The 22,628-nt window shown below is 35.6% G+C and overlaps 2 protein-coding genes across 3 annotated transcripts in view; one reads left to right on the forward strand and one right to left on the reverse strand.

Annotated features, from left to right (window-relative positions):
• LOC149785878 (carboxypeptidase B-like) overlaps nucleotides 1-2,014 on the reverse strand; it is a 76,766-nt gene extending 74,752 nt beyond the window's left edge. Inside the window, exon 1 of the mRNA XM_089979869.1 lies at nucleotides 1,910-2,014. Coding sequence (XP_089835995.1) covers nucleotides 1,910-1,992 — 83 coding nt within the window. The 5' untranslated portion in view covers nucleotides 1,993-2,014. The remainder of the gene's footprint in view (nucleotides 1-1,909) is intronic.
• Nucleotides 2,015-2,141: 127 nt separating this feature from the next.
• LOC149785879 (low-density lipoprotein receptor-related protein 2-like) overlaps nucleotides 2,142-22,628 on the forward strand; it is a 157,808-nt gene continuing 137,321 nt past the window's right edge. For both annotated transcript variants that reach the window (XM_089979863.1, XM_089979864.1), the window contains exon 1: nucleotides 2,142-2,400. In XM_089979863.1, coding sequence (XP_089835989.1) covers nucleotides 2,286-2,400 — 115 coding nt within the window. In that variant the 5' untranslated portion in view covers nucleotides 2,142-2,285. The remainder of the gene's footprint in view (nucleotides 2,401-22,628) is intronic.

Below are 22,628 nucleotides of genomic sequence, written 5' to 3' on the forward strand. Positions count from 1 at the left end.
GTTAAATGTGTTAACTAATATACAAGTAAATTTTGCAACTATATATATATATATATATATATATATATATATATATATATATATATATATATATATATGCAATAAACTGACAACGAAAAGTACGAAACTAGTATCTAACTAGCTTAAGCGCTTCGACTCTTTAATGAATCTATTTCAAAGGCAATTACAAGACCTAACAAGACAAATAAATAAAACTGAAAAAAGGTTGTGTTTGCGAAACTTCATATGTCTGTTTATACAGGAATTAAACTTTTTACTTTTATTACATTCTGAGGGGAGTGACTGAACATTACACTCTGATAATTGTGGGATGTTACACTAAAGAAAGATAGGAATCGCCTCGAATATCTTGAACTCAATGAAAGGCAGACAAAACAAGAACAGGAGACAATGTCAAGGACATCGGGAATAATAATCCTAATGTATGAAAAAAAAAAAAAAAAAAAAAAAAGAGAGATCCACTTGCTATCTACAAATGGTATGTTGAACTAAGACCAGCACACTTTTGTCAACGTGAAGATCCTTTCTATATTGCGCCCAACACTGTGCCAATCTCAGCGACAAACCCAAAATGGTTTAGGAAAAAAGTCGTTGGAATTAGTAAACTTGGATGCACCATGAGAAGAAGAAAAAATGGAAGAAAAGGCAAATATTACAGAAAGAAAGAAATTAACAAACACTAGCAGCCGAAAGTACATAATTCAGAAGTTAAGAGACAAAAACATTCCCCCAACTGCAAATTGCAGGCCACAAAAATATACAGTCTACAAACAGCTATTCAGACATTAGTGACAAACAATAACATACGTACTCCAATTACCTGAGCAACATCGGCCCCCAAGTAATGATGCTTTCAACGCCCACCCCCACAACAAAGACCTTTCAAACTACATAGCAACATACTGTAGTATATCAAAATCCAAAACGTGTAATATTCAACAGAATCAGATTATCAGTAACCCATTCTACGGATCAAACATCACCGTACAAAATATGTTATGAACCTCGTGCAAAACGTCAACAAGATCCCTATCTGGGTCAACTTCTTTCAACTGGCGAATTCTCAAACAGGGCCCACACAGCGGAAACGTAGGATAATTACTGAAAGTGACACTGACAGTCAGTCGGAATATAGAAAAATGGACAGAAACAATATCGATGAAATGTAGTTAGGGTTAAATTGTTTAATTAACTCTTGTTCCTTCGTTATTTTGATGTTTCTGGCTCGAATCGTACTGTTGCTATAGATACAAATGGCCGCCCTGTTATTGTTCATGGCAACGAAAGCTGCAAATTCAATGTTTGCATGTACATTATTACAAACATTTTGAATGTTAACTATCAGCCTTGTGTTTTCATTAATTTAATATTGCTAAATGAAACATATAGCAATTAATATGAATGAAGCGTACAGGAAATTATGTTCACTACAAAACTTACTGTTAGAGCGTACATACATGCGAGGGATTGTGAAGAATTCACTCCCCTAAAAGGCACTGTTATGGACGAGCGCGCGCGTGCGCGTGTGTTTGGGTGGGTGGGGTGTGTGTATAACTGGAATTGTAGGATAGGAGTTCTAGATTCTAAGGATGGCCAAGGAATAATTATGTGAATTCCGAACTCTATGTTGTGTTTACAAGGACATATGGTTGTGTGAACCATACCTATTTTCGTTTGTATCATATGGTTGTGTGAACTATACTTATTTGCGTTTGTATCATATTGTTGTGTGAACCATAATTATTTTTCTTTGTATCATATGGTTGTGTGAACCATGCTTATTCCTTTGTATCACATGATTCTGTGAATTATATACTTTTTTATTATACATACTATGGACGTAGGAACCATATTTATATTAATGCATTTTTAGACATGAATCTGTTACCTTTTTATATCCGTATGGTAGTCTTGTATCATATGTTGTGGGTGGGATTGTGAGTCTACATGCGTGTGTATTGTCGTGAACATTTATTTTTTTCATCTCCTAAACTTCCAGTCACTCGCATTGTGTTGTTATCACTCAGTCCCACACTCTATTCCGTTTCAATCATGTTACAATGATAATATTAATGAGGTTTCTGTAGAGCTTACATTGACAGTCACGTGATATTTGAAACTCTATCCTCCAATGAATATCAACAGAGCTTGGCGGATGTAAACAACAAATTTAACATTTATTAAATTCCGGAACGTGACGTTTGTTGCACCCGAGTCATTATCTGTTAACTTCGACTATAGCATGCAGTTGTAGAAATCGTGGAATGAGGTTGTTCTATCGCGGCACGAATGAACAGAAGATGTACGGTGAAAAGTCTCGAATCCTTTGTAATGTATGGATTGTGTATTTCTTATTTCTACAACCGAGCTCCTCGTTGGGTAAGTATCCAAACAAACTTACCAGCCAGTCTAATTTAAACGACTATCGACTAAGGGGTGGTGGTCGTGTCACATCATGTTTTCGAGGACAGACGTGGTCATATATTATTTAAAAACACCAGACAAACATGTACTAATGTTATATAAATTTACATACCCGTGCAAAAAATGTTGATCTAATGTGACCAAAACGTGTCTGATCAGGTATGTCTTGTAAGTCAAATATGCTATACATCATAGGGCTGTAACTCCAAATATAGCAAACAAAATGTTCTATATAATACGTGATAGGGCTGTAACTCAAAATATAGCAAGATATGTCTCATACAAATATGCTATGTAATACGTGAATGAGCCATTTAACTCCAGATATAGGATCATAATAAATATTAAATTAAGTCCTGTATAAATGAGTCTGGAAGTACCTTGTTTGTAATTTCTATGACAATGCTAAACGTTCAAAAGACCATCGTTGTCTTCATGATAAATATCCCAATTCACGGAAAGATTGGTCTTAAAATAGAGAACCCGTTGTCCACCTCGATCTTCAAAAACCAATCTGGATGCATGGAAAATTCCGACATATTAAGTTGGATCTCTCTATCTTGTATGGACATTAAGCTGATGGTAGTACAGTATCCGAGGTACCTGGAATAGGAACTAATGTAGAGCACGGGTTAGCACGCTAAACTCGCAACCGAGTGCGGTTCGAATCCTACTATCGGATCAGCTCGTGTTGGTAAGCATGGTTTGTCGTTTTGCAAGACACTCTACGCCAGTTGTCTTGACAGTAAATAATCTACTTGTTTTGTGCCGTAAAACACCCAATAAACCAGGCTCAAGTATGAAGGTGATGGCATTACGGTTATCTGAGGAACGATGAGTAAGTTATTCGTAGTACCGTTATCGGAGGAACCATAATTAAGCTGATGGTAGTAAGGTTATCAGAGGAAAGGTGACTTAACCTGATGGTAGTACGGGTATCCGAAGTGCCAAGATTAAGTTGATGGTGCTACGGGTATAAAAGGAACGAAGGCAAAGCGATGTTCGTATTCGGGGAACGATTATTACGATGATGGATGTAAAATTGTAAGAGATACGATGATTCATTTGATGGTAGTGCTATTCTCCAAGCTACCATTAATAAGGCTACCAATTTTACATTATATATATTCAATCGTATCCTTAAGGACATTGCCGAGTATGATTTTAATAACTGTATTCAAATATTGATGATTTTCACATCCAACATGGCATTGCTATGAGAAAGCCAAAGTTGAGTAATAGTTTCAGGTTCATGTTTTGGTCTTGTTGACAAAATAAATCTTTAAACTACATTATTTACCATTCAAAAATATGTTCGTTCACGAAATGTTTCATAAGTGACAATCCCTTTTCGAAGAAATAAGTTTTTAAATTTAGGTATGCTGAATAATCTTGATGGTAGTACGGGTTATCAGGGGTACCAATATTTATCTGATGGCAGTATGATATTCGAGGTACCAGCCGTCAACTGGTGGCAATACCGTCATATTTGGTACCAGAAATAAACTAATTGCAATATGTTTATCCGAACTATCAGAATTTAGCTGATGTCAGTATGATATTTGAAGTACCACGATCAAACTAGTGGCAGATGCACATTTGCACCCTTGATTCAACAAAAAGTTGTACATTTTTGGGCCATAATTTTGTCCAATAAATGTAATAAACAATCTTGCTCTATTTATAAAATTCTATCTCAGCAAAATATGAATGCATATGCACTCGCTTCTAGTTAGTATGCAAAGCCAGCTATGCTAACTGCCCAAATCAAAATACACATTGAACTTCTTCGTCTGTTTTAGCTTTTTAATTTACGAATGTAAATAGAATATAGAGCTTACATGTTACGTTTTGCCCCCTACTTTAATAACATATATTGAAAGCACTCTATTGAGCGAAACTTATATGTAATTGCGAACCGACCAAACGAGTCTCAGTCCGTTAAATATTTATTTCAGTTACTGTATATAAGTGTGTACAATGCATACTGAACTTCAAAGAGCATATGCAATCAGGGTTTATGCTGGTTTACAAATCATGTGTAGGACGAACTTTATTACCAAATTAATTCTATCCCTGTATTACACTCGTGAATATATATATATATATATATATATATATATATATATATATATATATATATATATATATATATATATATATATATATATATCGTGTGGGAATACCAGAAATATCGCGAAGAGTAACTACTATAACATAAGTCGCACCGAACAAGAAAACTAGCTACAACAAAATATTTGAATAATGAAAAGAACTAATAAAATCAATTTATTGTATAATTACTTAACCCAAATTTGTATGATCAGCAAATGAGACTGAGTCGTTATTCTAAGATAATTTTTTAAACATACAAGGAATTTGCAGATTTATCTACCGTACCAGTTTGTTGTAATTTGTAACATGACAGCTTCGTGTTTTAAATAGGAATGGTTCATTATAACCAGGAAGTTTTGTTAATTAGTTTCTGATCTCGTACAACAATACAAACGTGACTATTTCAAATAAAAGATGATTGTGATATAAATTGAAATGTTGTGTCTACATGTTGAGCCTTAAGACAGGTAATGTAAGACCTGGTTTTACAGAATAAGCAATTGTACTCGGGCACGTGTTTTTAAAAGCTATTATAATCAGGCATGTGTCTGTAAAAAAATAATATTATACTCAGGCATGTGTGTGTGTGATTGGGATTTTAATTTAGCTGTAACAATTTTCCAGTCATATCGTTGCGATGTCTGCAGAGTGGCAATTTATAATGGTGTCTATCACTGGGGCATCATGCCGTAGACACGAACCATCATGTCTCACCCAGACACTATCCGGGACACCAGGCAGACCAGTCCTAATACTAACTTCTCAATGCTGAGCGCCAGGCGAGGCAGCTGTTATTACCATTTTTACAAACTTTTGGTATGACTCGTCCGCGGTTCGAACCCGCGATCTCCTACATCCGAGTCGGACCACTTTGACCACCAGAGCATGTGTTTGTAAACGAGACTATTATACTCAGGCATGTTTTTGGGATAATGTTATACCCTGATATGTGTCTGTAAACATTATTATAATCAGGCATGTGCTTGTAAAAAAAAAAAATAACAACAAAAAAAACACAAAATAATAATAATAATTCTTCTTGATTTTTAAGGTAATTCCTATAGCAAATACTAATAAACTTAGAAACGTATTGTAGAGCCAAATGCCCACAACACATTTGAATGCTGTTTGCTCCTATATCAACCCACACCATCCACCCACTAGGCCCTCTCACAAGGTTGAATAATATTATCACACAACTACTTTATTTAGGTTAATAAACAAATGTAGTAATTTTCAATATGTCACGCCCTACTATTCATCATGGCGTCACAAGAAAAACGTAGTAATTTCACATAATACCAAAGCGAAACGCCTCGAACATCCGAATGTAATTGAATGTCATTAGATCACACCAGCCTGCGGTTTCGTGAAATCACGTTGGTACTTTGCGTCTGCTGATAAACAGAATCTTACACCCGTGCTCATTTCACAGTGAATTTTTTAAACTAGCTTCATAAATTAAATTTAGAGAATGTAAAATACTCGAGGGAAACTATGGGTAACAACGATTTTGATAATCCCTTGTTCTAAAATGTAAGGACAAAAATATTTATATAAGAAATTAATCGCCATTTATATTTCAGTACTTCAGAAATAAACACTCCCTCAAGATCCTTTATCTATATGTTTATATCATGCCGGTACTCTGTTTGCGTATCACAATGTTCCCAATGCTTATATATAGTTGTTACCTGTCACATAATATTCTGGTGTTTTTTCTTTTCTTTCTTATATACCCATGTAATTTGGCAAGTTGCCGATATAATCTTACATGTGAGCTGTATAGTAGGAGATCTTGCTATAATGAAATAACATTACGCCTTAGGCTACACCTGTGGTGGATGGGGTGGGGGTGGCCTCCAAAGGAAATTTAACAAAAAATGACACTTTAGGGGAAATATGAATTTAACACTGATGCTATAAAATTGAATCTATATCGTTAATAGCACATTATATGCATTATCAGAAGTTGCTGACTGTAAATGTGATCATATTATATCTAACGGGAAATTAACACGGGAATGTCTGTCTGAGGTCTAACAGGAAGTGAACTATTAATAATGACCATATTGAAAGCATTATAATACTGTTTGGGGTCTAACCGGAAGTGAAGTGTTAAAAACGACCCTATTGTTAACATTATCATGTTGTCTGGGGTCTAACGGAAAGTGAAGTGTTAATAATTACCATATTGTTAACAATATAATGCTGTTTGGGGTCTAACCGGAAGTGAGGTGTTAATAATGACCATATTGTTAACATTATAATGATGTCTGGGATCTAACTGGAAATTTAACATGGAAATGACTATGGGATCTAACGGGAAATGTTGTTGATGTTGTTGATGTTATTGTTGTTGTTGTAGAGTTTAGCACCATTGTCAGCACAAGATAGGCTATAGATAGCGGACAATATAAATGGTGGATAAAAAAGCCGGGAACACCCCGGAAAGAACCACCGACCTACGAGAAGCTACTGGCAAAGTTTTCTCACGTACCCACATTGGCCGAACCTGAGACTCGAACCCACGCAGAGAGAGGTGAGATGGCAGTGATCCGTGACAGTGAGCGCTTTAGACCACTTGGCCACTCGGGGCCCCAACGGGAAATGTAATATTACAAATGTTCATTGTTAAATTCTATACAGCACCCAGTCATCTAACAATTTAATATCTATGGTATAACACTCACTTATCTTCAATTCAGCACCTAGTTATCTACAATCCAAAACCCAGTTATTGACTATCCAATATCCAATTATTTTCTATGCAGCACCCAGTAATTTACTATCAAGCACACAGTTTATCTGATATCAACTACCCCTCCCATTTGCTTGCCAACATCCCATATTTACTATCCAACACGCTACATGAAGTGATGACAATCAACTGACCACACAAGGTAGGATGCAACAGAAGGAATTTAACATATAATTTAAACCCCTGATAAAACATAACTAATTTCTCTCTCCCACTATAATTTCCTTGTTATCCCCTTATAGACAACGCAATCCCCTATCCCCATATAACTTCCCTACCATTCCACAAAACTACCATTTTATAACACGCTCATAACCCCTACAACCATAACAATGCTGCCATGCATGGAATGAAACATGAGAAAGATTAAGAGGGCATACGCACATACACAAACAAAAACTGACAATACCTGGACAAATATATCCATTAAAAATCCTGTATGGAGCCAAGTGCAGCTTAGAGTTTTTAATAGTATGTTTAGATTTTGCCATCCCAGTGAGGCAGATTTTATGTTTCAGTTTGCAAGATTTAGTACATTGACCTTTTAGTTTACCACAAGAACAAACTAATTCAGAATTTAGCACGAAGCTAAGGTTTCATGAGATGTAAAGATGTGACATCGATTTTTGCTTCGTAGATATTCAATAAAATAAGGAGAAGAAATACGCACTTAAGGACGAACATTGACTTACTGTTACAGTCAAATACAAATAATTGATTTATTAAATATGGGGTATAAGGGAATTTAACATGAAAATGGCACAAAGGGGTGTGAAAAGAATTTGAAACAGGATTATCACTATGTGGAATAAGGGAAAACAAACTTGGGAATGGTACTTTCGGGAGTTTAACAATTACTGCTATTTTAGGATTTATAGCGACGACAGAAATGTACTGTTATGAAATGTCTATAGGTTTAACATGATAGGTGGATATATGGACAGTCAGAATTTAACATTAAGCCGTTATGTTATGTGTTTAAGGACAAGGAAAAATGCAATGTTAAAAATAACCAAAGGTTTAAAATGTGTGTGTCGATATAGGAGGAAGTAAAAATGTATGCGGTCAAACGGTAAATGTAATGTTAAAAATCTTCGTTGAATCTATATTATGGGACTTTATAAGGCCAAGAAAGGAAATGTAATGCTACAATGTATAGGGACAAGAGAGGAAATGCAGTTTTAAAATGTATTGGGTCGAAATGTGAAATCCTATCCCAAAAATGGCTATAAGTTTAACGCATGTGGGAATGCATAAGCTCAAATGGGAAATGTAGTGTTAAAACCGCATTTACCATCAAACACCTAGTTAACTACTATCCATCACCCAATTATCTACTATCCAACATCTATGTATCTACTATCTAACGCCCACACATTGCCATTAAAATGACGCTTGGAGGGACAATCACTCAAGTTATATACTCTCCAACACCCACTTTATACCTTCGAAATAGTACTTGAAGGACCATCACCCAGCTATCTACGATTCAACACTCAAGTAAATGCTATCCAATACCCATGCATTACCATCAAGATGCCGTTTGAACTAACCAAAATACAGCTCATTTCAGCCTAATCTTGCCCATAAAATTTAGTTGAGATCTTACATGTCATTGTTTGAATCCGCGGGACAGTTAGATACAATATGCAACAGGAATGCATTGTGGGGATTTGGTTTCGTTCCAGGCCAAGGCAGCACTGATGGATATTTGCACACCCTATAAATTCGGATCAATTTTGTTTGGAAGTTCTGTTATCAGTAGCTTTCGAAAACACAGTAAACATCATCTTGTATGCAGAATTTGATGATATTCTGGAAATCAACAGTTTGAGAGAAGTGATTCTTGACTATTAGAAGAACAAAGAATGTTATGGAACAGTAACCTGTGGAGATAGGCGAGGAATATATTTGTATACAGACCAAAAATAGATAGCAACAATGACAGTCAGAAACCTCTATTGAAAAAGTAAAACCAAAACGAGAGTCACGGTATAAAGGTGTCCAGAACAAGAACATTATGTAGCCTCCTGTTTCGCTGGTGTTTTGCCTTCATCACACTGAAGGTCTCTTGCATAAGAGTAATAAGACTACCCGTTGTTCATCGACATACATGACAGAAGGCTGTCGAATTGATAAATCCTAGTCAGAAAAAAACATGACAGGGGTTTAATGATGAATTCAGAAGAAAAGATGGACATTTATCTAGAAGAAGAAAAAAACATGGACCTTCATCTCAGAAGAGACGATTTTGAGAAAGTGGTGTAAGACTTTCGTTACAATTTCTTACCACCAGTGACCTCTCTGAAGACCATCATACTGAAGGTCTCTTGCACAAGAGTAATAAGACTACAGGTTGTTCATCGACATACATGACAGAACATTTCAAGGAAATATTCAGGCGTGAACTGATAATTTATCATTACATGTGAAGAAAAGAAATTCAGAACCTTCTGGATAAATCGAAAACTTAAAGACGTTCAAGACTATGTCATCAGCACAGCCCACAGTCATTGATCGGGCACGCATTTGGTAGCCGTCTATTTTCCCAGCGATTACATGGTTTTGATTCTTATGGAACGAGATGCTGTATCTACTCAGTTCAATAATGTGGGAGTATAAAGATCAGTCTCCTTTGTGTGGCGACAATATTGTGTGTATTTTCTCCATCAACGTAATCATGGATATCCATTATAAGATTTGGTAAATTGTTTTGACCGTAAGTACTATAGAAACGATAATAAAAAGAAAGGTGGTTTTTCGAACATTATGACAATATATTTCCTTTAGCACAGAAACTTAGTATGTATCGACGTGCAAAACGACACTAAAATAGCTCAATGAAAGTTTAGCGCGACTCAACAACGTTGTCACCCTTGTAAATAAGCTCGTATTCGATGTTTGTTGGTAATTGTAAATAAAGAGGAAGCAACGTGCCCCAATCATAAATGTTCATGACGCATGGTTCAGTTAGCGGGTCTGATTTTTTTAAAAAAATGTTGATTTAGGGGAAAAAATGTTGTTTGGAAAGAAGGAGAAAAAATAGTTTTGGCTATGCTCCTTCGCATTTACTTTGTGTATCTCTGTTTCTTTCCTAAGAAAGCTGTTTTCCTTCACATCCTTACCTATGTGGAGTTTTCGTTGGTCAGTTAAGTGTGCAGCGTCTGTCACTCAAAAACAGCGTGAAATCTTAAAATTTGAGTACACATCTTTCATAATTTGTAAAATTCTCTTTTGTTTTTACAATTTGATAAAGAAATTTTGACATTTGAAGAAGAAAAAATTTCGAGCATTTTCCAGTCTTCGTAAAATATAATATTATTTTGTTTATTATTTCATTGTGAAATTGTAATTGTTAATACTTTACCGTAGAAACACGTTTTTACAGTTTGGTAAAATTATTTTCTACAATATTTACAGTTCGGGAGAAATTTTGTTTGAATCTTCAATAAATTCCGTATTAGCGTGGTTCTGATACGAGTGCAGTGAGACCAGTACCCTGTTTTCGTTCCAGAACAGAAGCTTATTGTCTCCTCTAAAATCTCTACAACGCAGTTGAATTTGCTCTGTATGTATTCATTATTCATCGTACATTAAATGCACGGGTAAATCACCAACTGCTGGTTATTGTGAAGGATTTAACATTCAAATTGGATTTCTGTGTATCTGTAATGCAGAAAAATTGGAAATGAATGCTAAAGTTGTCTCAATGATCCATCCATCCAAACGTCTATCTGCAACTAATTTTAAAAAATACATTATAGGTAAAAAGACAATAAATATAACCAAAAACCACTTTGTAGTACGGTTACAATTTTCTCCCGCCACTGTATGCTGTGCAGTTGACATATTTCAATACAATTGTATGTGAATATAAGGACGTAATAAATGGATGGAGGAATGAATGGATAATAGATGGGTGTAGGGATGGTTGGACTGGTGTTACGATGTTATTTTATTTACGTACAGGACATTAAGGATTACACCCCACATATTTGTTTGAAACCGAATTATTTTACGTCGGAAAACCCTCTGAAAGGGAGCGTGTTTCCATGCTGATAGCTCATGAATTGGAGGTTTACCCTGGCACTGCTGTTAAAGGAGGGTTAAAAAAATCAGACATTAACAAAAGGTGCCATTGGATAAAAAAAGAAATAAGAGGAACATGATCGTATTATAAAGCAATTTTTTTGGTCCGATAAATATTGTTTTAAGTTACCTTGCACAACTCGCTTTGGTGCATATGTATCTTATTCTATGAAATGCATTTAAATTATTATTTACTGTTAGCCAATTAGATTAGAAGAATTCTCTCCAAACAGTTGACATCGTTTATCCTGCATCAGCCAATCAGATGCTGAGCTTATTCAGCCAATAGCATTCGTGCAGCTGTGTTTATCAGTAGATTATTTTGGCATTTTTTAAAATTCCCTCTGCATTTGTTTCTGATTTATCGTAGTTCTAACAAGGAAATAACAGTATGCATTATATTTATACACATTTGCATAGAAACAAGTTTCACTAAATTATTTTGACTAACCGGCTACTTAATCAGGTTTCTTCAAGTTGTCACGGGATTTGTGCATACAAATTACCCGCCCAGTGAGTTATTCAACGTTAATTCCTGTTACTATGCTAGGGTGATTTCAAATAACTATCGTCTCTTGACGATTCAACTTGAATGACTGCTTCCTCTATCGGAGCGGGGAAAAAGCTAGTACAACCCTTCCACCATATTGGCTTTTAAACGAATTTCATGTAAAATTATTCAACTGGATTTACTCTTTTAGGGTACCCCTGTCATTAAACCGGAATAACTTTTCATATTGTACTTGCTCCAGGGCGTGGATAATAGTGTTTCAGAGCAAGAACGAACCATATAAATATATTGGTTCTTAATAAGTAAACTTAATAACACCTCTTTTTCATGCGGTCATGCGGAACGACTAATTACTACGTAGAATCAGATACATCCAGGTATCTGATATATGAGATAACAAAGTCTACAAGTTGTGGTAATTTGATTGAGTAAAGCTATTTTTGGGTATAGTACATTTTTTTAACCTTCTGGACTAAGATTAGATTCTCATCTCGTGACACCAAGTCAACAATACTGTTTTTCAAAATGAAAAAGAATTGTGTTATAAATAGAAACTTGTTTTCCTGTGCAAAATGGAGTAGCACAAAATGTCAAGATCATTACATCAAGGTGTGTTTCTGTTAAAGCTCTATTTACTCTTGATGTTGACGAGAAATCCTAATGATGCTGTCTTATTTAGGCTAATATACCCATAATAAGTTGTTTGTATGTTGCACGTTGTTACAGTTCAAGGTGTCACAAACAACCTAATCTTATCGCGTAATACATAAACGAAATGGCCCCAGCATCCGATGTTTTTCAGTGTCCGAAAATCACATTAACCTGCAGTTTCATCAAAAATCGGTAATTTTCACTAGCCGATAAACATAATTTTAACATCTGTATTCATTGCAGAATGAAAATTTTGAAACTGGTCACATAACTTGAAAACAATTCAACTCGTTGGACCAAATGATTTGATTAAAATTGCGTTTTCAAAATTTAAGGATAAACATGCAATTAATAACCATTTTATATTTCGTTAGAAATGACCACTTACTCAAGATCCTCTTATGTACATGTTTAGCTAGTTGTATGCAAAACATATCAGGCGGGGTCCCGGGTGATCGTGTGGTCTAAAGCGCTCGCATTTACCGATAACTGTCATCTCATTTGTGTCCGTGTTGGATCGAGTCACGGCTCAGCCGATATGGGTAAGATAGCTTGCATGTAGCTCCCCGTTTACGACTCTTGTATGATCCACACACACACACACATATATATATATAAATTATAAAATAAACAACACCAACACGTAGAATGTGTGACCGGTTTCGCTTTAATGCTTCATCAGACTGAATTCAAACTGAATTCAATATCATTGCTTACGTCATTAAATATGTTGTTTCTAAGTGATCAATGAAATAAACAATGATATAAACAAGATGACGTCATAGCTTACATTTTTAACGTAATTATCTAATACTTTAACGAATAATTTACATGGAGATGTGCATATACAGCAAGATTAATGATATCTTAATACATAAATATATATAAAACTGGATCTTAAAGATACGTATATCTCTACTGAAAACTATATATACCATTTATTAACAAATAGAGATAAACAGTTTTAGTAACATTAGTATTATGTATAATACACGCTTATTAGAAGAAAAGAAAATAAATTACACAGAAAAAAAAAAAAAATACAAAGATAAATGTAATCAACATATACACTAGTATAATCTTTATAGCTGTGAAAGTGGTTATCAGAACTCAATTTATTTAATAAAAATATAATACAAATATGGTGTGCATTACGGTTACTATCAAGTATTTTATAAATAATTAATCATGTTATATTGATAATTAATTACAAATTCAATTTCATTTTTAAAGAATTAGGAAACATATTTTTATGTTATTAGATTATACTTTTACCAATTAAGATTTTCTGCAAAGTAAAATAATATGAAATATTCATATCTAATTGTAAACAGGGGACATAATACAGAAAAAAAAAAAAAAAAAAAAAAATTAAAAATTAATAAAAAATTACTAAATGTCATATAGTGTTTTTGAATTTAGACCTTTTGGATATACCGTATTAAGACGGTGAATCCAATAGGTTTCCTTTAGTAGACGTTCCATTTCAGAATCAGCTTTAACAATAGGTTGGAAGGAGAAATCTTGCAATGTATGGGAATTTTTGTTAAAATGTGCGGCAACATGAGATGAAAATGATTGATCGATATAATTTTTTATATCTGATCTATGTTGGTTCATACGTTTAGATATTTGTTGACTGGTTTGTCCAACATATTGGATGCCACATTTTTTGCACGTTATCAAATAAATAACATTTGATGTTGCACAATTAATGTCACAACGCATATTAAAAATTTCTTTCGTATTATTACTATAGAAAGAAGTATTTTCATTAATAAATGAACAGTGTGAACATCTAGGTCTAGGTCTAGGTCTAAACGGTTATAGCAACAATACAAAGTCTAATGGAAACCCTCAAGGATCTGTTGAAAACTACACAAACAAAAGAAAGAATAGGAGATTCATTAGAATACAAAACAAGAACAGATGGAGGAAAGAAAAGAAAAGAATAAAGGAAATCGAAAGAGGAAAAGAAACTGTGTTAAACCTTTCTAAACGAATTCTAACTAATAGTGATTACATTCTTCTAGGTAAGGGATTATCATATTGTCCTAGAACCAAAGTGCATGATAATATTAATTTAGCAGAATCATTTTTTAAATATACAAGATCGTTAAAATTAAAAGAATTTTTCTCACAATCATGTACATCTTCACAGTATGAAAATAGTTTCCATCTACAAAATAAGCCCTTTTACAATAAAAAAGAATCAACATTTACACCTTCTAGTGGATGTGATATTTATCTCGATTTTTATATTGAAGCAACTAAACAAGAAATTTTAAATAGCAGTCCTAAAAGAAAACATTTTACAAACATATCTAAAGAAGAATTAAATTCTTTACGTAGCTTATCGCAAGATGAAAGCATTATTATTAAAAAAGCGGATAAGTCTAACACCATAGTAATTATGAATAAGGAGGATTATATTAAAGAAGTGGAAAGACAATTAAATGATGAAGAATATTACACAAAACTTTCCTATATTCCTTCTGAAGATACGAAAGAAAAAATAAGCCAATGTATTAATTTATTCTCTGTACACAACTGTTCTATATATGATGAACTAGATATCTTCCCAAATAAAATACGCACACCTCAGTTTTATATTTTACCAAAAATACATAAAGCTGTTGATAAGTCACTACCTTTAGGATATCCAGGTAGACCCATTATTTCTACATACAACTCAGTTACAAATAATATATCGCAACATATTGATCACATTTTACAACCACTAATGAAATCACTACCTTCATACGTCAAAGATACTTTTGATTTCATTACCAAATTGAAATCTTTACCGAAACTAACGGAAAATTCATTCCTTGTTACACTTGATGTGGTTTCACTCTACACGAATATACCACACAATGATGGTGTCGAAGCGTGTAAATATTATCTGGAAGATAACGAATTTACATATAAACTATCCAAAGAACATATTTGTGATTTGATAAAACTTGTGCTCGAAAATAACTTTTTTCAATTTGGTAATACAAACTATCTCCAAAAAATGGGAACAGCAATGGGTAGTCCTATGGCACCTGCTTATGCATCTTTATTTATGGGAAAATTAGAAAATGATTTTCTAAATAAATGCCTCTTAAAACCGGATGTATGGTTAAGGTTTTTAGACGATATCTTTATGATTTGGAGTTATTCATTAGAAGACCTTTATTACTTTATAGATAGCTTAAACAAATTACATCCAACAATAAAATTTACATTCAATGTCTCTAAAACTAAAGTTTCATTCTTGGACGTTGATGTCATGAAAAATGAAAATAATGAAATTACTACCATGGTTCATGTTAAAAACACGAATATTCATCAATATGTTGAATATTCTTCATGCCATCCTAAATCATGTAAAAATGGGATACCATATAGTCAAGCAAAAAGATACAGAAGAATTATTTCGGATGATGCTGTTTTTAAATCATCTTTGACAGAGTTAGGTCAGCATTTTTTAAATAGAAATTACCCTATTGACATCATTAATACTGCTTTCCAAAAGGTATCTTCTCTTACACAGCTTGAATCTTTACAATATAAAATCAAAAATAGAAATGAAGATATCATTCCTTTTGTTATTGAATATAATCCAAGTTTGCCTAATATAGGTAAGATTATCAATAAATATTGGGATTTATTAAACTTATCATGTAAAGCAAGTGTTAAATCGCTACATGAAAGCAAACCCACACTTGCTTATAAAAGGACTAAAAATCTGAAAGATTTCCTAACTAATTCCAAATTAGAAAAACCATCATATAAAATAGGATCATCAACTAAATGTAATAGACCTAGATGTTCACACTGTTCATTTATTAATGAAAATACTTCTTTCTATAGTAATAATACGAAAGAAATTTTTAATATGCGTTGTGACATTAATTGTGCAACATCAAATGTTATTTATTTGATAACGTGCAAAAAATGTGGCATCCAATATGTTGGACAAACCAGTCAACAAATATCTAAACGTATGAACCAACATAGATCAGATATAAAAAATTATATCGATCAATCATTTTCATCTCATGTTGCCGCACATTTTAACAAAAATTCCCATACATTGCAAGATTTCTCCTTCCAACCTATTGTTAAAGCTGATTCTGAAATGGAACGTCTACTAAAGGAAACCTATTGGATTCACCGTCTTAATACGGTATATCCAAAAGGTCTAAATTCAAAAACACTATATGACATTTAGTAATTTTTTATTAATTTTTAATTTTTTTTTTTTTTTTTTTTTTTTTTTTTCTGTATTATGTCCCCTGTTTACAATTAGATATGAATATTTCATATTATTTTACTTTGCAGAAAATCTTAATTGGTAAAAGTATAATCTAATAACATAAAAATATGTTTCCTAATTCTTTAAAAATGAAATTGAATTTGTAATTAATTATCAATATAACATGATTAATTATTTGTAAAATACTTGATAGTAACCGTAATGCACACCATATTTGTATTATATTTTTATTAAATAAATTGAGTTCTGATAACCACTTTCACAGCTATAAAGATTATACTAGTGTATATGTTGATTACATTTATCTTTGTATTTTTTTTTTTTTCTGTGTAATTTATTTTCTTTTCTTCTAATAATCGTGTATTATACATAATACTAATGTTACTAAAACTGTTTATCTCTATTTGTTAATAAATGGTATATATATAATTACTGTTTGAGTAGCTGTTTGCGTGGGTTCGATTCTCGGATTCGGCAAATGTGGGTATGTGAGAAAGCTTGCCAGTAGTTTCTCGTGTGTCGGTGGTTCATTCTGGAGTTTTCCCGGGTTCTTCCTCCACTATTAATACTAGCCGCCATGTATAGCCTATCGTGTGCTGAAAAATGGCGTTAAACCCAACAACAACAACTATTGAGCAGTATATAGAAATGGGGATTCTGGACCACTTTTGATAAAAGAGTGGTCTAGAGAGAGCCCCCATGGATTTATGCTTATGAGTTATGTGGTTTCTGGACAATCTGATAAAGAGTGGTCTGTTGCTTCCCCGATTTGTATATAATACTGGATAAGGTTAACTGTGCGTTTCCCATGCTATTTCTGCGTCTTAACGTTTGCGTGCAATAATTTCGTCGGTGGAGGGTCTTTTATCATCAAAGGGGCATAATCCTTTTTTGTTGACGAGCATTGTGGATAGGCAGTGTCATTGTGAAGGGAACGTTCTCACTGAGTAGTACTGGAGATGGCTATGCAGTGATTGTGTCTAATGCTGATGAGTAGCTATTTAGGAGGTGACTGTTTTGCTCCTTTGGTTTTGTCATGATGTTTTCATTGTCCAGTGTGATGCATGCCGTTTCATCTTTGAACTTTCCTAGCACTTTCTTAGTGTCATTGCAATGGATGGGATGGTCTTGAAGATAATCGCTGAGATCGAAGACTTATTGATGTTGATACATATCCGCATAGACGTAATCAGTATTAATTTCGTACACGAGCAAGTCGGTTTCAGTCATGAGCAGCGTGGATTTATCTCCGTACTTGCTCTCGATGAAGTCGTGATGAAACTCGAGCATGAGCATTTTTCATAGATCTAGAACGGCTGTATAGACGTAGATATTTTTGTCCAACAAGAGATTAGTAAGGATAAACTCCTTTTGGTTTGAGCAAATCTGCCTTGTCACCGAATTCCTTTCGAGATGCGCTACCGATGAATTGGAAAAGTCCGTTCGTCACCGACATGTAGTTTTCGAAATTGTTGGGGAAGCATTTGATGCGTGTTCTAGCTACAGAGTACACAAGGTCTGGATGCAGCTCGTTAATGATATCGTGCACGAGTCCCTCGATGGTTTTGGTCAGCCTCGCAGATTCTCGTTGGTTACAAAACTTGAACACAGCAAAATACTTATCGATAGCTTCTCTGAGTTGCTCCTTTATCCCAGCATGCAATCCCATGATCTGGTGGAGCACGTGTTTGTCGTTGGTAACATACAACACATCCTGCCTGTAACTGTCATCGAACAGTAACTGATACAGCTCGAGGGCGATTCGTACTATTTCTTTGATGACTATACTATATTAATTCATCCAGGGTAAAATTAGAAAATAACTCAGCCCTGGATTCACAGGTTCCGCTGTCAGCGCTGTAAATTAAACGTGGAGTATTTTGTGTACTTTTTGCCGATGTAATATAAAATACATGGTCAATCCGATTGGGAAATTTCCATCGTACAACGACACAACACTGTTATCCGGATTGCCTCCATTAAGCCGCCACGTCAGAATTCTCTCCGTACAAGCACCACGCCCATGCCTTTCCTTATCGACACAGCGAAATGAAGTTTGATCTGCATCCAAAAATGAGACGTGACGCCGTTTAGTAGCCCATTCGCTAACAGAGCTGACCAGAGTCATGTGAGCGGAAACAACAAAGTGTGCACGATACTAAGCTTAGTATTTTGACGCCGCCAACACGATGATGCCATTTCGATTATTCGTGTTTCCAGACAGCAATGGAATCAGTCCCTAGTTGTTTATGACGTGGCGAGTATCCACGTTCATTTTCGTGGCTGCCTCATTGTTGGCTACGGGTGGATAATCCGTCACAACTGTCTTAGTTTCAGCTCTTATGGTGAGAGTTTCCGTGAGAGTTTCTTCAGTCGTCGATAATTTAGTTCCTCCAAATGAGTTGTGCTGAGAATATGAGATCGCTTGAGCGTTGTTGGTGATGGGCACGTCGTTGGAAGTCCCGTCAAGGTCTGGCTGGAAAGCGTTGTTGGTTTCATCAACGTGATCTCAGTACAAGCGGTCGATAGCACTTCCTCGACGAAAATGACTCCACATGTTGTATGGTATTTGTACGCTAGGGACGCCTCGAGATCCGCCGAAGATACGGTCTGTGACGCCACAAGCGCTTGTCCGTTCGGTGTTGGAAGTCCTTATAAAATTCTTCCATTCATGTAAATGTTTCAAGTCATTGTTCCACCGGTCAACGACAATTTAGTCTGCACGAATCTACTCACGTGAGAGCATCGTGCATCGTTGGAGTCTGGGGGTGGATAACTCACGTCGTCGAGACTGTCCGTTCATGTTGAGATTATCCGTCATGGAATCCCCGGACCGTTTCACATTTTTGTTCAGCTCATCTTGACTTGCTGATGAACTATTTCCAGATCTCATCAGCGTTCGAAAGGATGCATAAAACATGGTTGATTCAGAGCATGAATTGTATAGAAAATGAACATCATTAACTTCGACACGAAGGAGAAAACGAAAGCACTTCCGCATCATTTTTGATGCCAGATTGTCATTTCATGATTGTGGGTCCTACCGGTCGTGACAAAACGAAACTCCTCATAAGCATGCTCCTCAATAACACGCTGAAGTACGATCGCGTGATGATTCCCATGCTCAGTCCTTACCAGGACAAATACAGCACGCTTCACGAGTTCGGAGACATTGTCTCTAGCAACGCAGTTTCCAGAGATTCGATTGTAGAAGACGATGTTTTACCATAGCAGATCCAGATAAGATACAACCGGTATAAAAAATGGATTCTGATACGCACAAGATCATGTGTTTGACGACAATGAAATCGACAGAGAGAGCATGCGTGTATTTTTCGTTGTCGCGAAACAAGCACTGAAACAGCCTCTACCTCACCCAGTCTTACTAAGACGTGCCTACGTACATCCGGTGGAACATGGGATGCTATGCCGAAGCGACGGCGTCCTCCAAGAATGTTTTTATGACATTTCATCTCGATGCTGAAACGATTCCGGAACGTTATGGAAAAAGGCTTTGACAAATTTTACCTTCCTGATTATTACATGAACAACTCTGTTGTTCCCACCATGCCGTTCGAAAAGGTCAATAGACAACGTCAGCGCGAGAACATTCTAAAAATGTTTATCGAAGAACGGGCAGCATTACATCAGCGCGGCTTCGAAGACAAAATAGGTCTGTGGTCCTTTCAGCGTGTTATAGCCGGTGAGATCTTTAGGCTGATAATGGCATAACTTGACGAAGCGAAACCGACGTACGATGTCAAGCAAGAGCAGTAGCTGTACACGCTCACAGTGGGTCAGCGAACACAACAGCTATTGTTGTAGGAGTTGATGCCGAAAGAACCTGCACAGGCCATTGCCGAAAAACCGAAAACAACCAGGAAAAAAGCACTAACTAAGGTTGTGAAGAAAGAATTCATGCTGCATAAGCAAGAGGAAGATGAAAAAGACAGACTGGAGATGATTGGGAAAGAAGACATAAAACCGGAGATGATGAAAGAAGAAAATCTTCTGACATCAAAATTAACGGAGATGAAAGAAAAGGAGGCAGAGACCAGGGATAGGTTAGAAAATGTGTACAGGAGGAATAAAACATTATTAAACGTGGTTAGTATGAAGCAGCAAGGGGCGATGAGTTTATAAGAAAACTAATCAACGATATTAATTATTCAGAACCAGATTCAACACTGGAATGGTAAGTTCATTTTGATGAGGAAAACATTTCAGCTATGGAATTGTTTTAGCTGAGAGACGACTTTGGAGGAGGCTTATTACAACATTGTAGTAGCATGCATCATATTAACTAAGGTAAACAATAGCTATGGAAGAGCCATTAAAAGTCTCAGATAAAGATGAGGAGGAAACGATTCCGATGAGTGAATAACTGATAAGTTAAAAAAATTAAATAAAGATCTTCGTCCTTACTCAGAACAAAGAGAGAAAAAGTACAGATCGTATTTAGAAGAGCAACAAAAACAGCAGGCGCCTGCACTAAAATCATAGCAGCCAGAATTAACTGGTAGACTTAAATCATCGCTTTCAGGACCAAAGGAAGAGGTTGAAACAGAGGGAAACATTCAGCCGAGATCGTCTCCCGACTCACGTTACTGATCGCTTCTAAATAAGCGAGAAATAACTGTGTGGACTTCGATAACAAGATGGTGGTGATCCTCAGTTATCTTCTTGACAAGTTGGTGACGTCGGATCAGTATCGGATTTTGTACGAGGATTTGATTTAATGGCATGCACTTACATGGAAAACATAGTTTTTCAACATGGCTCTCGAGAATACTACACTGCTGTTCGATTCGATTCACGCTTGGTCACATAAACGGTTGGGTATTATCCCTGGTTGGAATTGGATCAGCAATCGTCGTACGAGATCGCTTTAATCTCCGCAAGATCTGCAATAGCTTCTTTAATGTCAGCGCAAACAACAATCATTTTTCGAATTGGGCCTTCGCTCAGCGAGAAATGATCATGATCTCGCCAGTTGGGTACAACATCACTGACATCGCCATGGAAATCTCCAGGATGATCACCGACCGCAAACTTACCTCCGCAAACATCAAAATCGAACCCAATTATATCACGCTGCGTACCAGAATCACTCTCTCGGGAGGGAGGGTATCGCGTGGGATTTGACATTGCTAACTTGATCGGATCCATCCTGGAATTTAACTCTGACATTGTCTTAGTAACTGTGTGCACAAAGGAGATCTTTCCATCAACATCATCGATTTTAACAGCCTCCTCAACAACTGCTCGATCGTTCAGGGACCAATGTCATCGGTCGGTACAGCCTACAACGTAATGTATTCCATAGCGATTAACGTTCTACCTGAATCGCTCATGCAGATTCGTCCTAATCCCTTCATTTAGTATCTCATCTTGAGCATGTACGCGATCTCGGAAATTAAGATGTGGCTCACTGATCAGTCTGGAAATGCCGTCGATAATAATAAGGAAAACATCACCTATTATCTGCATGTACGTCGCAAGATTTCGTAGATGTAAAGTTTGATCAAAAGAATATTTCATAGAAACATAATAAACATGACACAAGTGAATTGAAGCAAAATCGTGGATAGATTTTTATCCACGCTGTTATCCTCAATAGAATCAGCCCTTCCAGGTATTGTAGCAAACGCCGTTCCATTTCTTTAAATCAGCTGAAGCAGTAGCTACCAGAGCAGCCAGCAAAATCATGGCCGCCACAACTCCGTTGTCTCAGACAAAAGCGCGTCAAAAAATAAAAGTTTTCTGATCACATCACGAGTTGGATACGT

This window comes from Sinohyriopsis cumingii, chromosome 13, assembly GCF_028554795.1.
Source record: "Sinohyriopsis cumingii isolate HCF-2022 chromosome 13, ASM2855479v2, whole genome shotgun sequence".
Classification (NCBI taxonomy): Eukaryota; Metazoa; Mollusca; class Bivalvia; order Unionida; family Unionidae; genus Sinohyriopsis; species Sinohyriopsis cumingii.